Source organism: Dama dama, chromosome 25 (genome assembly GCF_033118175.1).
Source record: "Dama dama isolate Ldn47 chromosome 25, ASM3311817v1, whole genome shotgun sequence".
NCBI lineage: Eukaryota > Metazoa > Chordata > Mammalia > Artiodactyla > Cervidae > Dama > Dama dama.
Window position 1 is genome coordinate 64,847,628 of NC_083705.1, and position 23,495 is coordinate 64,871,122.

Here is a 23,495-nt window from a genome sequence, read left to right on the forward strand (position 1 = left end):
ATACGGCTTAGCGACTGAGCACAATGGTTAGTGATACTAAGCATCTTTTCATGTGCTTGTTGTCTATTTGTGTATCTTTGTATCAATTAAAGGGAGGGAGTGGAAGCATTGTGAATGTGCTAGTTCTGCTTAGTTTATACTTGGATACTTTTATATAGTGATAACATCTGAGGGTTTATTTAGGTAGGCTAACTGTACAGTTCTTCAGTTCAGGAAGATTTCATGGTCCTAAGATGTGATGTTTGTCGTGGAAATATGTGGTCCATTATCCCTGGGTCCTGCCATGGCACCAACCCCCTGACTACTCTGGCTCTCAAGTCCCTCTTTGTTCTGACTTCTGGACATTTATCTTTCTTTAAACTTAGATGAGCATTACATCTGCTGTTGTATTTTGTCCTATAGGGTGTGTTTGCAGAGAATGGGGAGCTCTTTTATCTTGTTGCTAAATAGGATTTCTTTGCAATGCTAACTCATTGTTCATCGTCAGACTTCATTCTGTTTCAGAAAGAGTTGCAGAAGTTCATGGATGTTACATTTGAAAAGATTCAAAACACAAATCAAGCTCTAAGTATGTTAAAGAAATTTGAAAGGTAAAAATTTGAAAGACTTCTGTTTTCCAAATTGGGATAATACGAACATAGTTTAGCTTACATTATTATTGTTATTATTATTTCATATTCTAATGGGAAGAAAATTCTCTCTTGACAATCTGAATAACAAGACCACAAATTTAAGTTCTTCAGAGGATTACAGGTTTATTTCCTCTCAGTTTTGAAGTACCTTGTGACTGCCTATCATAATAGCAGTTAATGTTTAAGTAATTTGAAGAAACTCTTACCAATAGTTTTGACTAGGTTTTAAGGATTGACACTATTTATTGATGCTATATTTAAAAAAAAAATGAAACACTTCAGAGAATTCCCTGGCAGTTCAGTGATTAGGACTCTGCATTTTCACTGCCAAGGGCCCAGGTTCACTTTCTGGCTGGGGAACTAAGATCCCACAAGACATAAAAAAGAAAACAAACAAACAAACAAACAAACAAACAAACAAAACCTCACAGCCACTCTATTGCCGTATGATTGATGGACAGATTCCATTTTGATTTTTTAAAAAATAATTTTACTTTTAAGATCTTTATTGAATCTGGACTTCCCTTATGGCTCAAATGGTAAACAATCTGCTTGTGATGGTGGAGAGCTGGGTTCAATCCCTGGGTTGGGGAGATATTCTGGAGAAGGGAATGGCAACCCCCTCCAGTATTCTTGCCTGGAGAATTCTGTAGACAGAGGAGCCTGGTGGGCCACAGTTGGTGGGATCACAAAGAGTTGGATGTGACTGAACAACTAACAAATATTGAATTTATTGCAATGTTTCTTCTGTTTTATGTTTTGGTTTTGGGCCACAAGGCATGAGGGATCTTAGTTCCCCAAGCAGGGATCGAACCCACACTCCCTGCATTGGAATGGGAAGTTTTAACCATTGGACTGCCAAGGAGGTCCCCATTTTGCTTTTTTAGCATGCCAAGTAAATACTTCATTCTCTTCAATCAGCAAATATATATATATATTTTTGGCTGTTCAAGGTAGTTCTTTTATTTATTGATAGGACAAAAAATTAGTAAAAACATAAAAATGCAATTTTCAAGTTTCACTTAGAGGACATATATAAATTCCATACAACAATATTTATGAAGAATAACCATGGAAAAGACCATAAAAATGAATTAAAATTTTCAAATACCCAGTATCATATGGACCAAGCTTTTAAACCACAATGCAATTAAATTAGACCTCAAAAACGTATGCTTAGAACTTTTAGGTCTCCTCTTTTGAATTAAAAAAAAACCCTAGAAATTTAAATATATTTAGATCTAAACAATAATGAAAAGACAAGATACCAAGTCTCCTGGCATGCAGTTAAAAAGATAATAAATATGTCAGCATATGTTTAAAATAGGTCTTAATAGACAGAAGTTCTCAATATCATCCCATTAATTCAAGCCTTTCACTTTAAAAAAAATAACAGATTGAACATACCTAATCTTGGTATTGATGACAAATACCAGCGTATCCTTGAAAACTACGGGGCTGACATTGATATGATCTCGAAGCTGTATACAAAGCAGAAAAACGACCCACCTTTGGCTCGAGACCAGCCTCCCATTGCTGGGAAGATTCTGTGGGCCCGGCAGCTCTTCCACAGGATTCAGCAACCGATGCAGCTTTTCCAGAAGCACCCATCTGTGCTCCGGACTGCGGAAGCGAAGCCCGTGATTCGCAGTTACAACAGGCTGGCCAAGGTCCTCCTGGAGTTTGAGGTTCTCTACCACAGGGCGTGGCTTCAGCAAGTGAGTCTGACTTAACGCTCTATGATGCTGCTGCTGCTGTCAGATCCCTGGGGAATCCTCTACTACCTTGGGCAGTTTTACTCCTGTAGAAAGTTGACTTTGTCTATTTTATAAGATAGGGTTGGTTGACTGCAAGTAATCAGTCAAAGGGTATAACATATCCATGAAGGAAAACAATTTTTAATTTTGGAAAAAAGATCATAAAGCCAGGTAACAGAAACTTATTTTTATTTAATTTATAAACTCCTAAGGAAGAAAGTCTTGTTTATTGGTTTCTTTACCTGGTTGATTAGGACTTCTTTTTTTGTTTTTCCATTAAGCTCTTTTTTTCTCCATTAAGTGTCCATAAACACCAGCATGCCTGTTAAGCAAAGTTTTAATTTTTATTTGGTCATACTAGGTTAATCAAATTATATTTCATGCCCTACCAACACTTATATTTCTTGGTAGATTGGCAGGAAGTATTTTGGAGGATAAAATTCAGCCTAACAAGGCCTCTAAAATGGTATCTCACCTTCCTAGTTCAACTTTTGGTGTCTGAATCAATAACAGAGATGTCTCTGTAGTGTTTTTCATTGCTTTTCTAAATAACTGAAAACTGAGTTTAGTAGGTTTCCTGAAACTTTTATTAGGAAAAATAACTGAGTTGGCATGAAGATATCAGGGAGCAAAGTGACTTTTGAGAAGTCACCTCTATTGCAGTATCCACTTATCAAATATAAGAGATTCACGACCAAAGCATTTTGTTGAACTGACTGTACATCACCACCAAGAGTTTTAAGGCTCCCCCCCCCGAAAGTGAAGTTAGGAGAAGAGTAAGAGACCCATCGTCTTTAGTTTGCGAAGCTCAAACCCATGAAAGGACGCACAATAATCTTTATTCCCAGAAATGGACGAGTTAGATACCCTGTACATGCACTGAACTCTCTAATAATAGTAATGTTGCTCTTTCCTTGCAGACTGAAGAAATTCACATAGGACTTGAGGCTTCTTTATTGGTGAAGGCTCCTGGCACAGGGGAACTGTTTGTAAACTTTGATCCTCAGATACTAACCTTATTTAGAGAAATAGAGTGTATGTCACAGATGGGTCTACAAGTTTCACCATTTGCAGCTGCTCTTTTCCAGAAACGAGACACATACAAGAAGAACTTCAGTAACATGAAGGTATGGTACTTTTTTTTTTTTTTTCCCATCTTGGGTTCATTACAAAATGCATTTTTTTTACAAAATGCATTTAATGCAACTCCAGTGTGCATTAAAAAAAAAAATCTAGTGGTGTGTCATTGTTGAGGAACAGAAAGTACCCAGGATGACTGTAGTGGAGTGACTGAGGCCAGAAAGTGGAGTTGGCAAAGGCCAGGTAAACTAAGGGTACATATTGGAGTGCATAGGGAAGCCATTAGAGGAATCTGAGCAGGAGAAAAAGGCGTGGTGTCCTTTACTACAAAAACATTCTTGCTGCTAGGTGATTTTTAAGGGACAGGCGGGTCACTATGGGGGCTTCCTAGCTGGTTCAGTGGTAAAGAATTTGCCTGCCAAGGCAGGAGACTTCCTTGGGTTGGGAAGATCCCCTGCAGAAGGGAATGGCAACTCAGCCCAGTATTCTTGCCTAGGAAATCCCGTGGACAGAGGAGCCTGGCAGGCTATTGTCCGTGGGATCGAAAAAGAGCCAGACACGACTTAGTGACTGAACAACAACAAAGGGTCAAAGTGAAGCTAGTTTGCAGGCTGTGGTACAATTTAGGATGGAGAAGTTGGTGACTGAACTAAGATGCAGTTGAGTCGTAGATCAGTGGATTAGAGAATGAGGTCGACAGGCAGGTTATGAGAGAACTCAAAGGTGATACCTTTGTTCTGAGTGTGAGCAACTCGATGGATTTACTCGAAGTGGGGCTAACATGTACGGTTGTTATTGTTCAGTCGCTAAGCTCCGTCCAACTCCTTTACTGTGCTGCTTGTGTTCTGCCCACATGTCCAATAACCTGCTGTGGCCCCGAATGGAAAGTCCAGTCATGGAGATGGTAAAGACTGGAACTAGTTTGTTTTGGGGGGCTGAAGGGAATCAATAACTCCCATCTCAAGTATAAGATGATTCTTTAGAGATTGAAGTAGAGGTGTTGTCCATGCAGACAGATTATATATGTCTGGAGTTGAGTGGAGAAGTCAAAGTTGAAGACATATTTTTGAGGGTCATCAGAGTATATATGTGTGTTTTTAGGCATGTCTGACTCTTTGCAACCCATCGACTGTGGCATCCCAGGCCCCCCTGTCCATGGAATTTTCCAGGCAAGAATACTGGAGCAGGCTGCCATTTCCTACTCCAGGGGATCTTCATGACTCAGGGCTCAAACCCATGTCTCTGGTGTCTCCTGCATTGCAGGCAGATTCCTTACCACTGTGCCATCTGGGAAGCCCTATCAGAATACAGTTGCTCTTTAAAGTCATTGTCCTGCATGAGAAGGAGGAGAATATAAAGAAGAGTAAAGAGCCTTCATTAAACTCTGAGTTGATCCAATATTAACAGGTCTGCTAGAAGAGGACAGATATGCTAATGAAATTAAGGATTGGACTTTGAGGCAGGTAGAAGCTAAGTGTCAAGAAAGCCAAGGGTATGGGATGGAGAGGGAGGTGGGAGGGGGATTCTAGATGGGGGACACGTGTATGCCCATGGCTGATTCATGTCAATGTATGGCAAAAACCACTACAATATTGTAAAGTAATTAGCCTCCAATTAAAATAAATAAAATAATTAAAAAAAAAAGAAAGCCAAGGATAAGAAAAACTTCATGATGGAAGGACTGGTCACCAGTGACAAATACTGCCCAGAGGATGCTCAAATGAAATCAGTGATGCTGCCATTATATTTGACAACATGGAATCCATTGTTACAACTTCATAGTGGCTGGTATCATAGGACAAGTCCAATAAGGCCACATATTTGCATAATGCTTTACATTTAAATCATTTTCATATTCATTATTCCATTTGATATTTTCCACAGCCATGTTAGGTAATTGGTACAGAGTACCATTATATTATTTTAGAGGTGACGATACTGTGCCTTAGAGAACTTAAATGACTTAGCCAAGGTCTCATAGCTAGCAAGTGGCCGAAGTAGGACCAGAACCCAAGCTTGTAGTCTAGTGTTTCCCCACTCTTTCATGTTATGTTAAAAAGTTAATATTAGCAACGTGCAGACATTCCTCAGATATAAGCTCATCAAATACTAGTCAGCATGTTGGAATTCCCTTTTATATTTTTCTTGGGTGTTAGAAAATAGCTAAGTCAATATTCATATTTGTAAAGAAATAGTTATTTTTACTATATATGGTTATAGTAATAACCATATATAGTAGATAAACAATGACCTACTGTATATCATGGGAAGTATACTCAATGGGAACCTATAATGGGAAAGAAACTGAAAAAAGAATATATATATATGTATACATGGGGTTCTCTGGTGGCTCAGCTGGTAAAGAATCTGCCTGCAATGCAGGAGACCTGGGTTCGATCCCTGAGTCAGGAAGATCCTCTGGAGAAGGAAATGGCAACCCACTCCAGTGTTCTTGCCCGGAGAATCCCCATGGACAGAGGAGCCTGGCGGGCTACAGACCATGGGGTCACAGAGAGTCAGACATGACTGAGTGACTAGCACTTTCACATGTGCCTCGTAGCATCACTTCTGCTGTCCTCTGTTGGGCTCCATAAGCCCACATAGAGTGAAGGAGAGGGAACATAACCCTACCCTATGAATGGAGGAGGGTCAAAGAATGTTTTATTTGATTAAAAAGTTTATTTATCTTTCACATAATATTTTAGAATCACCACAGCTGTAAACGACAATTCCACGTGAATTATCGTCTGATGGGTAATTTTTACTGTGTCTTGAGTTTGAAAGAGTTAAAAGTTCCCACTCAACCTGAGTAGCTGGTAAAAGCAGATCAATTAGCATGTTTGGAGACCATCTCAGGTGTTGCTGAGTTATTGTGCTAAATATTTAAGTTTGTAGGCATCTATGGAAGCCTGAGAAGCTGAAGTAGCTGAGAGTTTGCTTCTTTATCTATTCCTTGGAAGCCAGTTCAGACTAGAAAGAGATGAATCAGCATAGACTAATTGTTAGGAATACAGATTCTGAAGCCAGTCGGGATTTGAAGCACTATCTTCGGGCAAATTACTTTACCCTTCTAAGCTTCAGTTTTTCATTTTTAAAATGGATGAATAATACCTCCTGGGGTTAAAAGATTAAGGTGGGGAGTGGAAGGGCTACTGGAGGCTGATTTAAGACCTGCCTTGGAGATAGAATAAGTGATGAACTCTGAAAGAAAGGTAAGCAGTAGATAAATGGTTCAGAAAATGTGTTAAGTAGCTGCTAATAGAATCATCAAATTTAGATTTTTCATGGAAATTGAAAAGATATTACAGAAATTGTGGAAAAGTATTAAATGAAGAAAGGATAATGTTGTCCACTGGGAACTGTTGAATTTAAAATTCACAAAGACTGTTGGGCTTTTTACTTCCTTCTTGCAGTTTTCTCAGAATCATTAATATTAATTGTGACTGTCAGGGAGAGGAGGTATTGTGTACAGTGTTTTCCAAACTTACCCATCCAGGGACCATTTTTCTTATAGAATCTCTTGTGGCTAGCGTTTCAGTATAAGCATTTTGGGAAACACTGATGTAATGACAAAGTAATACTAACATGCATCTTATAAAGACGAGTGTAACAATTGTATTTAAGAAGTGCATTAAGGTTGTTTTCTTATAATTAATTATAATTAATATTAACATAACCATAAAAGGTAGGCTGGAAATACTACTGTGTGCATGCATGCTAAATCTCTTCAGTCATGTCCAGTTGATTGCGACCCCATGGACTGCAGCACACCAGGCTCCCCTGTCTTTCACTATCTCCCAGAGTCTGCTCAGATTCATGTCCATTGAGTCAGTGATGCCATCCAACCACCTCATCCTCTGCCACCCTCTTCTCCTTTTCCTAGCATTAATATTTCCCAGCATCAGGGTCTTTTCCAATGAGTCCCAGCATCAGGGTCTTTTCCAAAGAGTCCGCTCTTTGCATCAGGAAGATGGACATTACCAGATGGTCGACACCGAAATCAGATTAATTACATTCTTTGCAGCCAAAGATAGAGAAGTTTTTATAGTCAGCAAAAATAAGATTGGGAGCTGACTGTGGCTCAGATCATGAACTCCTTATTGCCAAATTCAGACTTAAATTGAAGAAAGTGGAGAAAACCACTAGACCATTCATGTATGACCTAAATCAAACCCCTTATGACTATACAGTGGAAGTGAGAAATAGATTTAAAGGACTAGATCTGATAGACAGAGTGACTGATGAACTATGGACGGAGGTTCATGACATTGTATAGGAGACAGGAATCAAGACTATCCCCAAGAGAAAGAAATGCAAAAAAGCAAAATGGCTGTCTGAGGAGGCCTTACAAATAGCTGTGAAAAGAAGGGAAGTGACTATAAATTCAATTTACTTTTAACATGTTGAATATAGGCTTTAACATAGTATTTCAGCCATAAAAATTATTCCATGTTTAGAAATGTATTTGAGGAATCAAAATACATTGTCTAAGTTAAATATATATTTATTTTAATATTAATGGAAATGGAGCTAAAAAGAAATGTAAGAAAATGGAATTAAAATACATATACATATTGGTAAAATAAAATACATATTGGTTAAAATAAAATTAAAAAAAAAAAAAAAAGGAAGTGAAAAGCAAAGGAGAAAAGGAAAGATATTCCCATTTGGATGCAGAGTTCCAAAGAATAGCCAGGAGAGATAAGAAAGCCTTCCTCGGCGATCAATGCAAAGAAATAGAGGAAAACAACAGAATGGGAAAGAGAAGAGATCTCTTCAAGAAAATTAGAGATACCAAGGGAACATTTCATGCAAAGATGGGCTCAATAAAGGACAGAAATGGTAGGGACCTAACAGAAACAGAAGATATTAAGAAGAGGTGGCAAGAATACACAGAAGAACTGTACAAAAAAGATCTTCATGACCCAGATAATCATGATGGTGTGATCACTCAACTAGAGCCAGACATCCTGGAATGTGAAGTCAAATGGGCCTTAGGAAGCATCACTACGAACAAAGCTAGTGGAGGTGATGGAATTCCAGTTGAGCTATTTCAAATCCTGAAAGATGATACTGTGAAAGTGCTGCACTCAATATACCAGCAAATTTGGAAAACTCAGCAGTGGCCACAGGACTGGAAAAGGTCAGTTTTCATTCCAGTTCCAAAGAAAGGCAATGCCAAAGCATGCTCAAACTACCGCACAATTGCATTCATCTCACACGCTAGTAAAGTGATGATTAAAATTTTCCAAGCCAGGCTTCAGCAATACGTGAACCGTGAACTTCCAGATGTTCAAGCTGGTTTTAGAAAAGGCAGAGGAACCAGAGATCAAATTGCCAACATCCACTGGATCATCGAAAAAGCTAGAGAGTTCCAGAAAAACATCTATTTCTGCCTTATTGACTATGCCAAAGCCTTTGACTATGTGGATCACAATAAACTGTGGAAAATTCTGAAAGAGATGGAAATACCAGACCATCTGACCTGCCTCTTGAGAAACCTGTATGCAGGTCAGGAAGCAATAGTTAGAACTGGACATGGAACAACAGACTGGTTCCAAATAGGAAAAGGAGTACGTCAAGGCTGTATATTGTCACCCTGCTTATTTAACTTATATGTGGTGTACATCATGAGAAATGCTGGGCTGGAGGAAGCACAAGCTGGAATCAAGATTGCCAGGAAAAATATCAATAACCTCAGATATGCAGATGATACCACCCTTATGGCAGAAAGTGAAGAGGAACTAAAAAGCCTCTTGATGAAGGTGAAAGAGAAGAGTGAAAAAGTTGGCTTAAAGCTCAGCATTCAGAAAACTAAGATCATGGCATCTGGTCCCATCACTTCATGTCAAATAGATGGGGAAACAGTGGAAACAGTGGCTGACTTTATTTTTCTGGGCTCCAAACTCACTGCAGATGGTGATTACAACCATGAAATTAAAAGATGCTTATTCCTTGGAAGGAAAGTTATGACCAACCTAGACAGCATATTGAAAAGGAGAGACATTACTTTGCCAACAAAGGTCCATCTAGTCAAGGCTATGGTTTTTCCAGTGGTCATGTATGGATGTGAGAGTTGGACTATAAAGAAAGCTGAGCGCCAAAGAATTAAAGCTTTTGAACTGTGAGAGTACCTTGGACTGCAAGGAGATCCAACCAGTCCATCCTAAAAGAAATCAGTCCTGAATATTCATTGGAAGAACTGATGCTAAAACTGAAACTCCAATACTTTGGCCACCTGATGCAAAAAGCTGACTCATTTGAAAAGACCCTAATGCTGGGAAAGATTGAGGGCAGGAGGAGAAGGGGATGACAGAGGATGAGTTGGTTGGATGGTATCACCGACTCAATGGACATGGGTTTGGGTGGACTCCAGGAGTTGGTGATGGACAGGGAGGCCTGGCGTGCTGCGATTCATGGGTCACAAAGAGTCGGACACGACTGAGCAACTGAACTGAACTGAACTTTGCATCAGGTGGCCAAAGGATTGGTGCTGCAGCTTCAGCATCAGTCCTTCCAATGACTCTTCAGGATTGATTTCCCATAGGGTTGACTCATTTGATCTCCGTGCAGTCCTAGGGACTCTCATGAGTGTTCTCTAGCACCACAATTTGAAAGCACCAATTTCTCTGCTGCCAACCTTCTTTCTGGTTCAACTCTCACATCTGTATACAGGGCTGAATAGGGGGTGAAAAACTTACTTTTCAGTTCTTTTCCTCTCCTCCTTAGGTGTTCTTTATTGGATGAGGAGTTTGTGTTCATGGAGAGATTTCATGTCTGTTCTACTGTTGTTTTGTTTTGGCTGCTCTCCTTGTCAGGCTGCTTATTGGAGCCCTATAGCTGGACCCTAAATAAAAGTAATCATTTTGGATAAAAATGAGATATTAAAAGGCATTCAAAGTGAGATATTACTTGATAATTTCACCCCTATTTCACTGTAGATGATGCTGGCTGAATATCAGAGGGTGAAGTCAAAAATGCCTCCCATTATAGAGCAACTGATGGTCCCTCATTTGGCGAAAGTGGATGAAGCTCTCCAGCCTGGCCTGGCTGCACTGACCTGGACATCACTGAACATTGAGATGTACTTGAAAAATGCTTTTGCAAAGATCAGTAAGTCTGTTTAAGTGATTATTATTTTTCAATTCGAAAAACTGAGTTTTTGAATTCTATTGTTTAATTTCTTATAGATATTATGATATAAATAATAAAATGAGAAGTGTGTTCTTAAGTTGTTCCCTAAGGAATTTGGAGAAGACTCTTGAGAGTCCCTTGGACTGCAAGAAGATCCAACCAGCCCATTCTAAAGGAAATCAGTCCTGAATATTCTTTGGAAGGACTGATGCTGAAGCTGAAACTCTAATACTTTGGTTACATGATGCGAAGAACTGACTCATTGGAAAAGACCCTGATGCTGGGAAAGACTGAAGGCAGGAGGAGAAGGGGATGACAGAGGATGAGATGGTTGGATGGCATCACCCACTCAATGGACATGAGTTTGAGCAAGCTCCGGGAGTTGGTGATGGACAGGGAGGCCTGGCATGGTGCAGTCCACGGGGTCGCAAAGATTCAGACATGACTGAGTGGCTGAACTGAACTGAAGGAATTTTACCAAATATATGAAATCATCAATTTCCTAGAAACCATATGTGTGTGCGTTGTGCTTAGTTGCTCAGTTGTGTCCAACTCTCTGCAACCCCATGGACTGTAGCCCGCCAGGCTCCTCTGTCCATGGGGATTCTCCAGGCAAGAGTACTGGACTGGGTTGCTATGCCCTCCTTCAGGGGATCTTCCCAACCCAGGGGTCGAACCCAGGTCTCCTGCATTGCAGACGGATTCTTTACCAGCTGAGCTACCAGGGAAGCCCTGGAAACCATATATATTCGCTATTTAATTTTATCCTCAGAGATTAACTACCTTTTAAAATTATGATTATTGTTGGGCATTAGGCTTTAAAGGAACTTTAGAGTCATTCAGCTTTTTATACCACAGGTTAATATATTTTGAGATGCTGATTTAAAGGATGTGATTTGGACAGAGCAGACTGCTGAACAGCAGGATATATGGGAAAAGTTAAAGCAAATATTTTGTTCCTAAAGAGGGATATACTACACTTTGAAATATATGTAAGGTGGTGTATTCCATAAATTACGATTTCCCACAATGTGTACAAGTATGTTGCAAAGAAGGAGGTAGGCTCAGAGAATTCTGGGAAATCCACGTTAAACAAAGTCAAGCAGGTTTCCCTTCTGGAGGACTTTTCAGAGCCCTTGATGTGCCAGTATTTAGTGGGTCTCCAAAGTGGGCTCCTGTAAGTTCCCAGAGTTCCTTGGCTGCCTCCTAGGAAAGCATGTTAACGCCTGATGGAGGCGTTGTTCTAGGAAGACTAGAAATGGTCATTCTCCTCTCCCACGCCATGTCCTCACCCCTTCGCGGCTCAGTTCTCCACGTGTTTGATAGCCCAGAATATGTCCCACTCCTAAGAACCCACTTGAACTCTTCTACCACACAGGACCACTTCCTCTTGTGACCTCCTGTTATTTTACACGGAGACCAAAGACTCTGCATTTCCATTTCTTCTAATGGTTCCGTCTTTCCCCCCAGACTGACTGCAGAGGGCTTGAAAAATCAGGCTCTTTCTTATGCTTTTGTATTACCCTGAGTTGGGTTTGTACTAGATACCTATATGCATATGTAGTCATAATTGTGATAGTTTTATACAGTCAATTCCTTTTCATTCATTTATCTCCTTTGACCCCATCACCTCATTTCTGGATCACCCTTTTCTGAACCTACCTTCTACATACCTGTTCTGATAGCTCCTTACGTTCTCCTTCCATCCCTGCCTCCCTCCCTTCCTCTCTCTCTGTGGCTGCTGCAGTAATACCTTGTCTATTTATAGCCCAGAATTTCAAGAGCTTGTCTTATTAGTAGGTTTCCACTGTACCTTCCAAATACCTAGAACTCAGAAGGATCCAGCTGTTTACTAGGTGCAATATATTCAAGAATATTTGATAGGTACTGGGTTGGGTGGAGCAGAGAATTGAGGGGCTTATGGTTGAACCCTCCTACCCTCTTTGCTTTGCTTCGTAGCTTTGGGGACTAGGTTCAGAGACACCCTGTGAAGGGATCTTTGGGTTTGAATGAGGTATGTTTTAGGCTCGTTACAGTTTGAAGGTTGAATAATATAAAACGCGTGATCAGACAAGCATAGCAGTATAGGAGTGGAGAAGGTCCTCTGAGATGGAGGGGTGCTCAGGGGTCAACGCCAGCCTAGGAGGAGGGGGCCACACGAATATGTGCAGATTCACAGAAAGCCTCCTGGGGGAGATGCATTCAGGCTGAATCCACAAGTTGAGTCAGAGTTAGGCAGGCTGAGAAAGCTGGGAAACTGGTTAAAGAGAGAACAGTGTGAGAACCAAGTGTGAAGTATCTCTATGCATGCGTTCTAAGTCACTTCATGGAATCTTTGTGACTCCATGGACCATAGCCCACCAGGCTTCTCTGTTCATGGGCTTCTCCAGGCAAGAATACGGGAGTGGGTTGCCATGCCCTCCTCCAGTGGATCTTCCCAACCCAGGGATTGAACCTGAGTCTCTTATGTCTCCTGCAACAGCTCTGTGGAGCAACTTTAATCCTGAATTTACTGCTGAAATAAAATCTTAAAAAAAAAAAAAAAAGCAACGGCAAAATGCTTAATTTCTTTTATCCACTCTTATCTTTTTCCAAAGGGGACCTGGAGTTGCTGCTCGACAGGGTCAATGATTTGATCGAGTTCCGAGTTGATGCCATCCTGGAGGACATGAGCAGCACTCCTCTTTGTCAGCTCCCCGGTGAAGAGCCAGTTCTCTGCGAAGAGTTTCTCCAGATGACAAAGGTTATTAGAAGATTGATGCTTTTATTTAAACTTTATTTTGTGATTCATTTTTCTATAAAGGGCATTTTCAGTTCAGTTCAGTTCAGTCACTCAGTTGTGTCCGACTCTTTGTGACCCCATGAATCGCAGCACGCCAGGCCTCCCTGTCCATCACCAACTCCCAGAGTTTACTCAAGCTCATGTCCATAGAGTCGGTGATGCCATCCAGCCATCTCATCCTCTGTCGTCCCCTTCTCCTCCTGCCCTTAATCTTTCCCAGCATCAGGGTTTTTTCTAATGAGTCAGCTCTTTGCATGAGGTGGCCAAAGTATTGGAGTTTCAGCTTCAACATCAGTCCTTCCAATGAACACCCATGACTGATCTCCTTTAGGATGGACTGGTTGGATCTCCTTGCAGTCCAAGGGACTCTCAAAAGTCTTCTCCAACATGACAGTTCAAAAGCATCAATTCTTCTGTGCTCAGCTTTCTTTATAGTCCAAGTCTCACATCCATACATGACCAGTGGAAAATTTGGGAAACATCAATTGCATTTTTTTTCTCTTCCCATGACTGGTCTGTGATGGATGTTCTTTAAACGAGGAGCCTTCCGACAATAATTTGAAAATGAAGAAGACTGTACCCGAGGGGTCAGGTAGACATGAAGAACAAATCATTTCTTTTCAGATCAGTAAGAGAGAAATTGCCGTGGAACACATTTCTCATTTTCCCACAGTTTTTGAAGTGTTAGCCACTCAGTCGTGTCCTATTCTTTCTGACCCCATGGACTGTAGTCAGCCAGGCTCCTCTGTCTGTGGGATTCTCCAGGCAAGAACATAGGAGTGGGTTGCCATTTCCTTCTCCAGGGGATCTTCCCAATTCAGGGATCGAACCCAAGTCTCCCACATTGCAGGGAGATTCTTTACTCTTTGAGCCACCATGGAAGCCCATAGAGCTATTTTGCTGAAGAGCTTCTAGTAAGCTACGTTCATTAATAAGACAGTTGTTTTAAACAGCTTCTGGATAGAATTTCTTCTTTAGACATTTATATAGAGCAGTGTTTCCCAAACTGGTGTTCTGTGGTACATGGTTCTGGAGTCATTGCTGGGGAACTTGGAAAAGACTAGGTCTGTGTTCAGTTGGCCTGGGGTAAAGACTGCACTCCTTTCCCTTTCAGATTCTGTTTACATTAATGGTTTAGAATAAAGACCTTTGGATGGTCTCCTGGGAAAGGGTCTAGTTAACTCTCTTTAATCCATTATTTTTCAAACATTTGCAAAGGGGACACTTTCTTCTCTGTGCCACAATTAGGATCCTGGGAACAGTGTTCCATTAAGTGCCCCTTTGAGAAAGTCACTTTAGCATCATTTACATTTCCAATGGGCATCCTGATTATAAAAACTCATCAGTGGTGACTTTAATATGGTATGTCAGGAGTCCCCAAGACCATCCCCACTAGAAGGACTCGTGGAACTCAGAAGCTAGTAGCAATAAAGGCTAAGACTTATTACAGTGATGTAATAAGGATACACAGGCTTCTCAGATGGCTCAGTGGTAAAGTATCTTCCCGCAGTGCAGGAGACTCGGGTTCAGTCCCTGGATTGGGAAGATCCCCTGGAGAAGGAAGTGGCAACACACTGTAGTATTCTTGCCTGGGAAATTCCATGGACAAAGAAGCCTGGTGGGCTACAAAGAGTCCATGGGGTCACAAAGGGTCAGATGCAACTGAGCAAGAGAGAACACACACAGTAAGGATACACAGTCAGACCATAAGGGAAAAGACAGGCAGAGTTTGGAGGAATGCATGCATGGGATTCCTTATGTTTTCTCCCTCTCTTGGGGGCCACAAAGAGCTCACTGTCTCTCCCTGCCCTCCCCGACCCCTACTCCGCCACTGCCTGCTCAGCCCCAGCAAAAGAAATGCAGTCACCGGTGTGCAACATTTCTGCCCAGGAAAGCCCTTCAAGAGACTTCGTGCCAAAGGTATTTACTGGGTCTCATCACAGAGGTGGGCTTCCCTTGTGGTTCAGCTGGTAAAGAATCCGCCTGCAATGTGGGAGACCTGGGTTCGATCCCTGGGTTGGAAAGATCGCCTGGAGAAGGGAAAGGCTACCCACTCCAGTATTCTGGCCTGCAGAATCCCATGGACTGTATAATCTATGGAGTCGCAAAGAGTCGGACACAACTGAGCCACTTTCACTTTCCCTTTCCCTTTTCACCACACAGGTGCTCTCTGCCTAGCAAGCACCAAAATTCCAGACACCCAGACGGAAAGCTGGTTGGCATCATAAACCACACTGTTTGCCCAGATAGTCTGAGCACAGACAGGCACTCTTTACAGCCTGTAGGAACCTTCCTGAAATCTAGGCTCCCAGACACCAGCTAGAGATCCACCTCACTAATAGGAGAACAATCTCGGGCCTGCTGTGTTAACCTTTTTCTGCATATATAGTCATCTTCAGTTTATATTAAATTTTTATGTAGTCAAAATTAAATGTTCACATTTTAGAAATTTCTCCATCCTCTTTCTTTTAAACTCACTATCTGTGTGTAGACCCCAAACTGTACCTCTTCTCTCTTGCTCATTTGCTGTACTCCCGATCTGAGAAATTACTGGGCTCCATGGGTTTTAATGATTTTTACCCATGTTCTTATGATTGTTTTATAAAAATGCAAAATTTTAAAAGAATTAAATTTAAAAGCAAGTTTTAAAAGTGAAAGTGTAAGTCGCTCAGTCATGTCTGACTCTTTGCAACCCCATGGTCTGTAGCCCGTTAGGCTCCTCTGCCCATGGGATTCTCGAGGCAAGAATACTGGAGTGGGTTGCCATTCTCTTCTCCGGGGGACCTTCCAGACCCAGGGATTGAACCCAGATCTCCTGCATTGCAAACAGATTCTTTTCTGTCTGAGCCACTAGGGAAGTCCCAAGAATATTGGAGTGGGTAGATATTCCATTCTAAAATATTAAAAAAAATGGGAAAAGTAGCATTTTTACCTATTACACTGCCATTGTGATAATTTGGTATATTGCCTATTTACATTTGTGATCCTTATTGTACAGACTGCAGATTTGTAATGGTGGTTTTTTTTTTCTTCTCCCACTTACTTTTTCTTCAGAAAATATTTCTCATGTTGCTACATGGCCACCATTTTAAGGATGCCTTCAGAATATTCTATTGAGTTGATGTATCCTAATTTACTTACTTTGTTATTGTTGGATAGTTAGATGATTTCTAAAGTTTTGCTGTTTTGCCAAGAGCTACAATGAATATATGTATATGTTTCATGCTTTTAATTCCCCTTTAGGAGTGTTTCCTTCTCCAAAAAAAATGTGTCTTCATTTAATAGCTGTTAATATTTGTAGCCAAATTGCTTTTCAAACTGATGATATCAACTTAAAATGCCATCAGCAATGTAGTAGTACCAATTTCACTGTCTTCCAACAAATACTGCTTTATTATAATTATTGTAAATTATAATAAAGTTTTTGTTAGAATAAGGTACATAGTAGAGCAATGCATTTATTATAATAAAATACAACAATAAATGTATTACAAGTAATTATAAATTGTTAATTTTACCTTAAGTAGCAAAATCATAGAGCCTAATTTTAATTTGCATTTTGATTACCAAAGTGAATGATTACCAATATAAAAGAATGCTTTCTCTTGAATTCATTTACTTTTTATAATTCATTTTTTCCTTCAATAATTTTTTTTTTATGGAGCTTCTGTGTGAAACGCAGCTTTGGAATAAAACAGTGAACAAAACAAGTGAAATCTCTGCCATTGCAATGCTCGCTTTCAAGTGGAGGATGTAGAAAAACAAACAAACAAAAAAAGCCAGTGAGCAAACAACATACCAAGTTCAGTGGAGAAAAATTAAGAGGATAGTGGAGAAAAGGAGTACCTGAAAGAGAGTAGTGATTTTATGTTGATGGTCAGGGATGACCTCTGTAATTACATCTGAACACAGGAAGTGAGGGAGAAAGCCGTGTGACTATCTCTGGAGAAAAGCATTCCAGGCAGTGGGAATGGCAAGTGCAAAGTCCTGAGGCTTATTCTTATGGTAGAAAGACATTGAGTTGAAGTTCACTGATTATGTTCATATGCTGGGGTGAGGGAGATCAAGAAGAGAAGGAAAAAGGGAATGGTTGGTAAGTACAGTCCCGGGGAAGCAGGAGAGTGTGGCTTAGAGCTTAGATGGTGGGATTTTCTTTTTTTCTTTAAAGCAGCTGCTTGTGTTATTTATTTTTTAAAATTTTATTTAATTTACTTATTATTTATTTTTGACTGCGCTGGGTCTTCATGTGGTACGTGGACTTCTCATTGCTGTGGCTTCTCTTGTTGCCTCACACGGGCTCTAGGTGCCCGGGCTTCAGTAGCTGTGGCACATGGGCTTAGTTGCCCCATGGCAAGTGGGATCTTCCTGGACCAGGGATCAAACATGTGTCCCCTGCACTGGCAGGTAGATTCTTGACCACTTAACCACCAGGAAAGTCCCTCGTATTCTTAACTAGAAGGATAAACATTGTATTCCTGAAAAAAGAGGAAAGAGAGTTAATGATGGATGCTGGCTAGTCTTCTGGATGAGGGCATGGGGTCAGGGCCAGGTCACAAGGAGGATGGTGCAAGGATTTGAGGGGACAAGGATTTGAGAACACAGCAGTTCCGGGGCCTAGTAGGAATATGTGACTGGAGTCACGTAGAATGATTCCTGGGTAGCATTAGGAGCTGCAGTGAGTTTGGAGGCCATGAATTCCCAGTGCCAAGCACCTGCCTTGCCATGACCTGTGTGTGCAAGTAGAGATAATAGATTATCTGATCATTTGGGTTGATCATCTGATCATCAGGATCATTTCTCCTGAGTAGGGCCCTGGAAAGCTGAGGGGTTGATGGAGTAAAGGCTGTTGGCAAAAGAATGATTGATGTGAGACATCATCCTTAGGGGAGGGTGTGCAGTGTCAGAGGGTTTAAGGGTGAATGTCATGGTTGATGAGGAAGTAAATGAACCCTGAAGCTATTGGAGTGGAGGGTCCATGAGGACATTAGAGCGTCTCAAGCTGAACCATGGTGGGTTGAAACTGGAGACCATGACCCCCTCATAGTCTGTTGCTTCATGGGCTTGTTTTTTCAACTAGGTGGTAAATCACTGACTATATCATCTCCCTGTCTGTCTATTTGTCTTGATTAAAGTGCCCCAGTATATTCATTTGTATTTATTACACTCTTGAGAAATGTATAATCTAGTTGGAGGGGAGGAGAATACTTAAAGTTAGTTAGGAGTTGATAATGGATTGTTGGCAAAGGTGAAGAGGGAAGGGGACCTGACTAGAGCAGATTTATATGAAACAGAAGAAGGTTCATGGGAAGAGAGGCTCTTCATGGCTTTTGGACTTATTTCCTCTACTGCTGGAGAAGTTAGAGTAATTCTGGTCCATCTATTCACCAGTTGGTTCTCTCATCTTTAATACAGTCCTTTACAGGATGCCTGGCCTGGGTTAGTGTGAGAGGTGTGGCCAAACATTGTTGGAGGCCAAAATCTCATCTGGAAGCTGGACCTGTCACATTGCTACCATTACTGATGTGTTATCAATAGCTAGATAAACAAAAATGACATGATGCTGTTTTTTTGATAGGACCTTTGTGTAAATGGTGCTCAGATACTACACTTTAAAAGCTCTTTAGTGGAGGAAGCAGTCAATGAGCTAATAAATATGTTGCTGGATGTGGAAGTTCCATCTAAAGAAGAAAGACAGAAAGTATTCAATGTGAATAGTGATGACTGGAAAAATGAAAGTTCAGGTAAGAGAGGGGGATAATGGAAGGGTCTTGTTTTTCTAGGACATGCCTGAAAACCAAAATTTAATTTTCTACTTCGCAGTGAATTTTGCACTCTAATAAGACGCTCCCAGTTTTATAAGGACGTTAATAAATCTGAAATTAGGATTCAGGGCACACTTGAATGATGGCATGTCATTAATTTCCATTACTTTTTGTTCAGCTCTACAAACGTGTACTTCACGTTGGGCCCTGTTAGCTCTCTTTGCATTTAGGTGTGTGTGTTTTTTCACTTTATCAGTAAAGTAGGATGGATTATGGGTTGGAATTCCCACTGGAGTATGTCTACACCAGAGCAAGTGGTTTATGGGACAGATGAAGACAGCGAGAGGCAGAGAAGGGACACTGTTCCCCAAGGATTTGTGATTGTTGGTGAAAGAGAGAACCCAGAGAGCCAGCACCTAGCACCCATGCCCTGTCTTGTTTTTGCACACTTCCTGCCTCTCCTCCTATTCCCACACGTCAAGGATGAGAGGTTCCACCAGGCCACCTTGTTCCCCCAATGTCCTCTTCCTATCCTCTGATGGCCTCATTTCATAAGAAGTATGACATTTGAGTGTTATTAAACTTGCGTGTATGTGCGTAGGTGTGGGCTCAGTCCTATCTGACTCTTTGCGACATCATGGACTGTAGCCCACCAGGCTCCTCTGTCCATAGGATTCTCCAGGCAGGAACACTGGAGTGGGTTACCATTTCCTCCTCCAGGGGATCTTCCTGACCCAGGAATCAATCGATTATGTGTTTTGTGTTTCCTGCGTTGGCAGGCGGGTTCTTTACCATTGCACCAATTAATCTTAATTTTGTTCTTTAACTGCAATAGGTACCTCTCTGCCCTCATCTCTTTCAATTTCTCTCATTTTGTAACAGCAAAAAGAGAAGAAGAAAATTCTGATGCCTTGACTTCTTCCCTTAATGCCGGGGCAGGCCTCCTTCCTTTGATGACAATCTCAAGAAAGAAGAAAGAGATTGAGGTGTTAGAGGAAGGAGCCCGAGAGTTGCTCTCTCACTTCAATCACCAAAACACGGATGCTCTTCTGAAAGTTACAAGGAACACACTAGAGGCCATCCGCAGGCGCATTCAATTCTGCAACATGACGAGCTTCCGGGGTAATGATCCCACAGGGTTTGCCCCTTGGCTCGCCAAGCCTGGTCTCTGGTTGTGTGTGCATGTGTGTGTGTTCCTGTTAAATTTAAATAACCAAAACCCTCACCATTTCCTCAGTGCCTCCTTGTACATTTATATAATATGAACTTGGATTATCCCAGCAGTTTGATAACGTAGACACTATCATTTCTCTCATTTAAGACTGATAAGACTGGAGTCCAGGAAATTTAAGTAATTGACTTAAGGTCACTTAGCTTTTGTTAATAACATAGTAATCAGCATCACATTTAATCTTTTTGTAATAAGGTGAAAACATGTGAAATGAATTGTTTTAACTAGTAAAAGAAGAAATGCTTTAAAAAAAGCTATTTGGAAACATACTTTCATTGTTAAATCATTAGATTATTAGCCAGTCTTATAAAGAAAGATTTTATTAATGTCATAACCTCCAAAGCAGAAAATTATCTTTTTTTTTTTTTTTCGCTATTTTCATGTCAATTTAGTACTTTCCAGCTCGTTTCTTCATTCTTAAAACAATCATCTCTCTTCAGCACTATTCAGAAACTGGTTTCCCAGATGAGCCACAAAAATCATTCAAATCTAGAGGCATCCTGAAACTAACCTTTAAATTGAAAACATATAAAAACAAAGTAACAATAATTAATTAAAATCAAAGAAATAATAGGATAATAAACCTTTTTATTTATTTTGAATATGGGCACCTAAGGGAAAGCATATCTAATAGTTAATTAAAAGTGGATGAAAAGAAGTGGAAACATTGAAAGAACTTTTGATTGGCAACTTGGTTTATTATGTTTTATTTCACTTCATAATGGAGGATAGTCCTTTTCTTTGACATGGGGCTAATATTTGAACTTATCAACTGTTGATATGCTGGATATTGTCTCCTGTCTTCCCCAACTTTATATATTACAGGTATTTCCAATTGTATAGAGTTGTACACATACATATCCATATGTCAATATCCATATAGTCAATATCCGTATAGTCAATATCCATGTTTATAAACCCATAACTATACCTATATCCAACTTTAAAAGTCCCTGGGATATAAATGGTGAATTACACTTTATTTTGTCCCTGCTCCTTAACTGCTCCCAGTGTGATATACTCTGATGTATATCAGAGTGATGATAGTGATGGTAGAAAGACGTATATTTTATTTGAAATTCCAAGCTGGCATTTGTTCTGACAGTCTTGTGTTTTATTCCTTCCTTACTTATTCTATATTTAATTTGCTGGCATCCTGTTATTCAGAGAGTCTCACCTTCAATATTTTAGGTAAGAGTTTCTATAATTATATAATCTGCTGACTCCATGCAGCAAATTTCCTTTATGGAGCATGTACCCATAGATTGTAATCAGCAGAAGATGGCTTGGGTTCTACTGAACTACTGTGTTCCACTGAGCAAAACTAGATCCTCTATTAGTTTTTATTCATTCACTCATACCTTCAGCAAATTCATATGGTCTGATGATATACCTATTATGTCTTTATCTAGGTGCTTTCATTTTTCTAGTTAAAAATGAGATTTTATCTTTTTAATTAAAAAAAGAATCTTATTAAATGAAAAGGGTGAAAGCTTCCCTGTTCTGTGTTAACTCAGACAGTAACAGTGCCTCTAAAGTGAAGCAGAACGGTCTGCCCATTTTCCGGGCAAGCGTCACTCTGACCATCCCCAACATCAGCATGGCTCCAGCCCTCGAAGACATACAGCAGACGCTGAACAAAGCCGTGGAGTGCATCGTCACTGTCAGCAAGGGGGTTAGACAGTGGAGCGGTGAGCCGGTGTCCAAGGTGGGTGCGGCGTGAGGAAATTGTTTCATGTGGACGCTGCTTCTTTTACAGGTGATAGGACACCTGCAAAGTCTCCTTTTCCTTTGCAGAGAAAGATGCAGGAAAGAAAACCGACTGCCTTGCCCCATAATGAAGACAGTGATTCTGATATTGAAATGGGAGAAAACGAACCTCAAGGTAAATGTTCTTTTAGTTCTTTCTGACTAGTCATTCTAACTCAAAACCTGTTGAGCTAAAAGGTATTTCCATCCCCCCAGAGCTCTGTGCAATCCTCAGATCAGATTGTAATATTAATCTATGAGTCAATTTCATGTTTGGAAAATATAGATTCATGTATTTTAATATCACCTTGATAGTGTAGTTTATTATTACTTTTTAAAGATTTATTTATTTAGTTATGGCTCTACTGGGTCTTCATTGCTGGGCCTGGGTTTTCTCTGGTTGCAGTTGGTGGGGGCTCCTCTCTAACTGTGGTGTGCGGGCTTCTCACAGCAGTGGCTTCTCTTGTTGGGGAGCACGGGCTCTAGGCCTGCAGGCTTTAATAGTTGTGGCATGTGGGCTCAGTCGTAGCCGCTCTTGGGCTTTAGAGCACAGACTCAGTAGTTGTGGCACTTGGGCTTAGTTGTCCCATGTTTTGTGGGCTCTTCCTGGATCAGGAATTGAACCTATGTCCCCCGCACTGGCAGGCACATTCTTTACCACTGAGCCACCAGGGAAGCCCCTAAATAGTGTGTTTTAAATGTATATATCAAAGACATACTGGGGGACAAGAAGGATTTTAGTCTCATAGTTTAAAGAAAAGCTTGTCATTATCGCAATGAATATTTCCTGGTTTAAGAGATCTTTTGTATTTTGACCCATTATGTGTCCTGTTTTGCTAAGATGATGTGATTTTTGCTGTATATGTCATGATTTTCATTTATGCTGTTGTTGTTCAGTTGCTAAGTTGTGTCCGACTCTTTGTGACCCCACAGACTGCAGCACGCCAGGCTTCCCTGTCCTTCACCATTTCCCAGAGTTTGCTCAAACTCATGTCCATTGAGTTGGTGATGCCATCCAACCATCTCACCCTCTGTCATCCCCTTCTCCTCCTGCCCTCAATCTTTCCCAGCATCAGGGTCTTTTCCAGCGAGTCGGGTCTTCACATCAGGTGGCCAAAGTATTGGAGCTTCAGCTTCAGCATCAGTCCTTCCAATGAATAGTCAGGGTTGTTTTCCTTTAGGACTGACTGGTTTGATCTTGTGGTCCCACAGGAGTCTTCTCCAGCACCACAATTCGAAAGCATCAATGCTTTGATGCCCAGCATTCTTTATGGTCCCACTCTCACATCCGTACATAACTATTGGAAAAGCCATAGCTTTGACTATATGGACCTTTGTCAGCAAAGTGATGTCTCTGCTTTTTAATGT

At 40.7% G+C, this 23,495-nt stretch overlaps 1 protein-coding gene across 1 annotated transcript in view; it reads left to right on the forward strand.

Moving 5' to 3' along the window:
* Positions 1-23,495, forward strand: part of DNAH5 (dynein axonemal heavy chain 5) — a 314,041-nt gene that overhangs the window by 92,225 nt on the left and 198,321 nt on the right. The window contains exons 13-21 of the mRNA XM_061129706.1: positions 505-590; positions 2,029-2,350; positions 3,310-3,516; positions 10,411-10,582; positions 13,201-13,346; positions 18,961-19,126; positions 20,030-20,269; positions 21,896-22,086; positions 22,176-22,263. Coding sequence (XP_060985689.1) covers positions 505-590; positions 2,029-2,350; positions 3,310-3,516; positions 10,411-10,582; positions 13,201-13,346; positions 18,961-19,126; positions 20,030-20,269; positions 21,896-22,086; positions 22,176-22,263 — 1,618 coding nt within the window. The remainder of the gene's footprint in view (positions 1-504; positions 591-2,028; positions 2,351-3,309; positions 3,517-10,410; positions 10,583-13,200; positions 13,347-18,960; positions 19,127-20,029; positions 20,270-21,895; positions 22,087-22,175; positions 22,264-23,495) is intronic.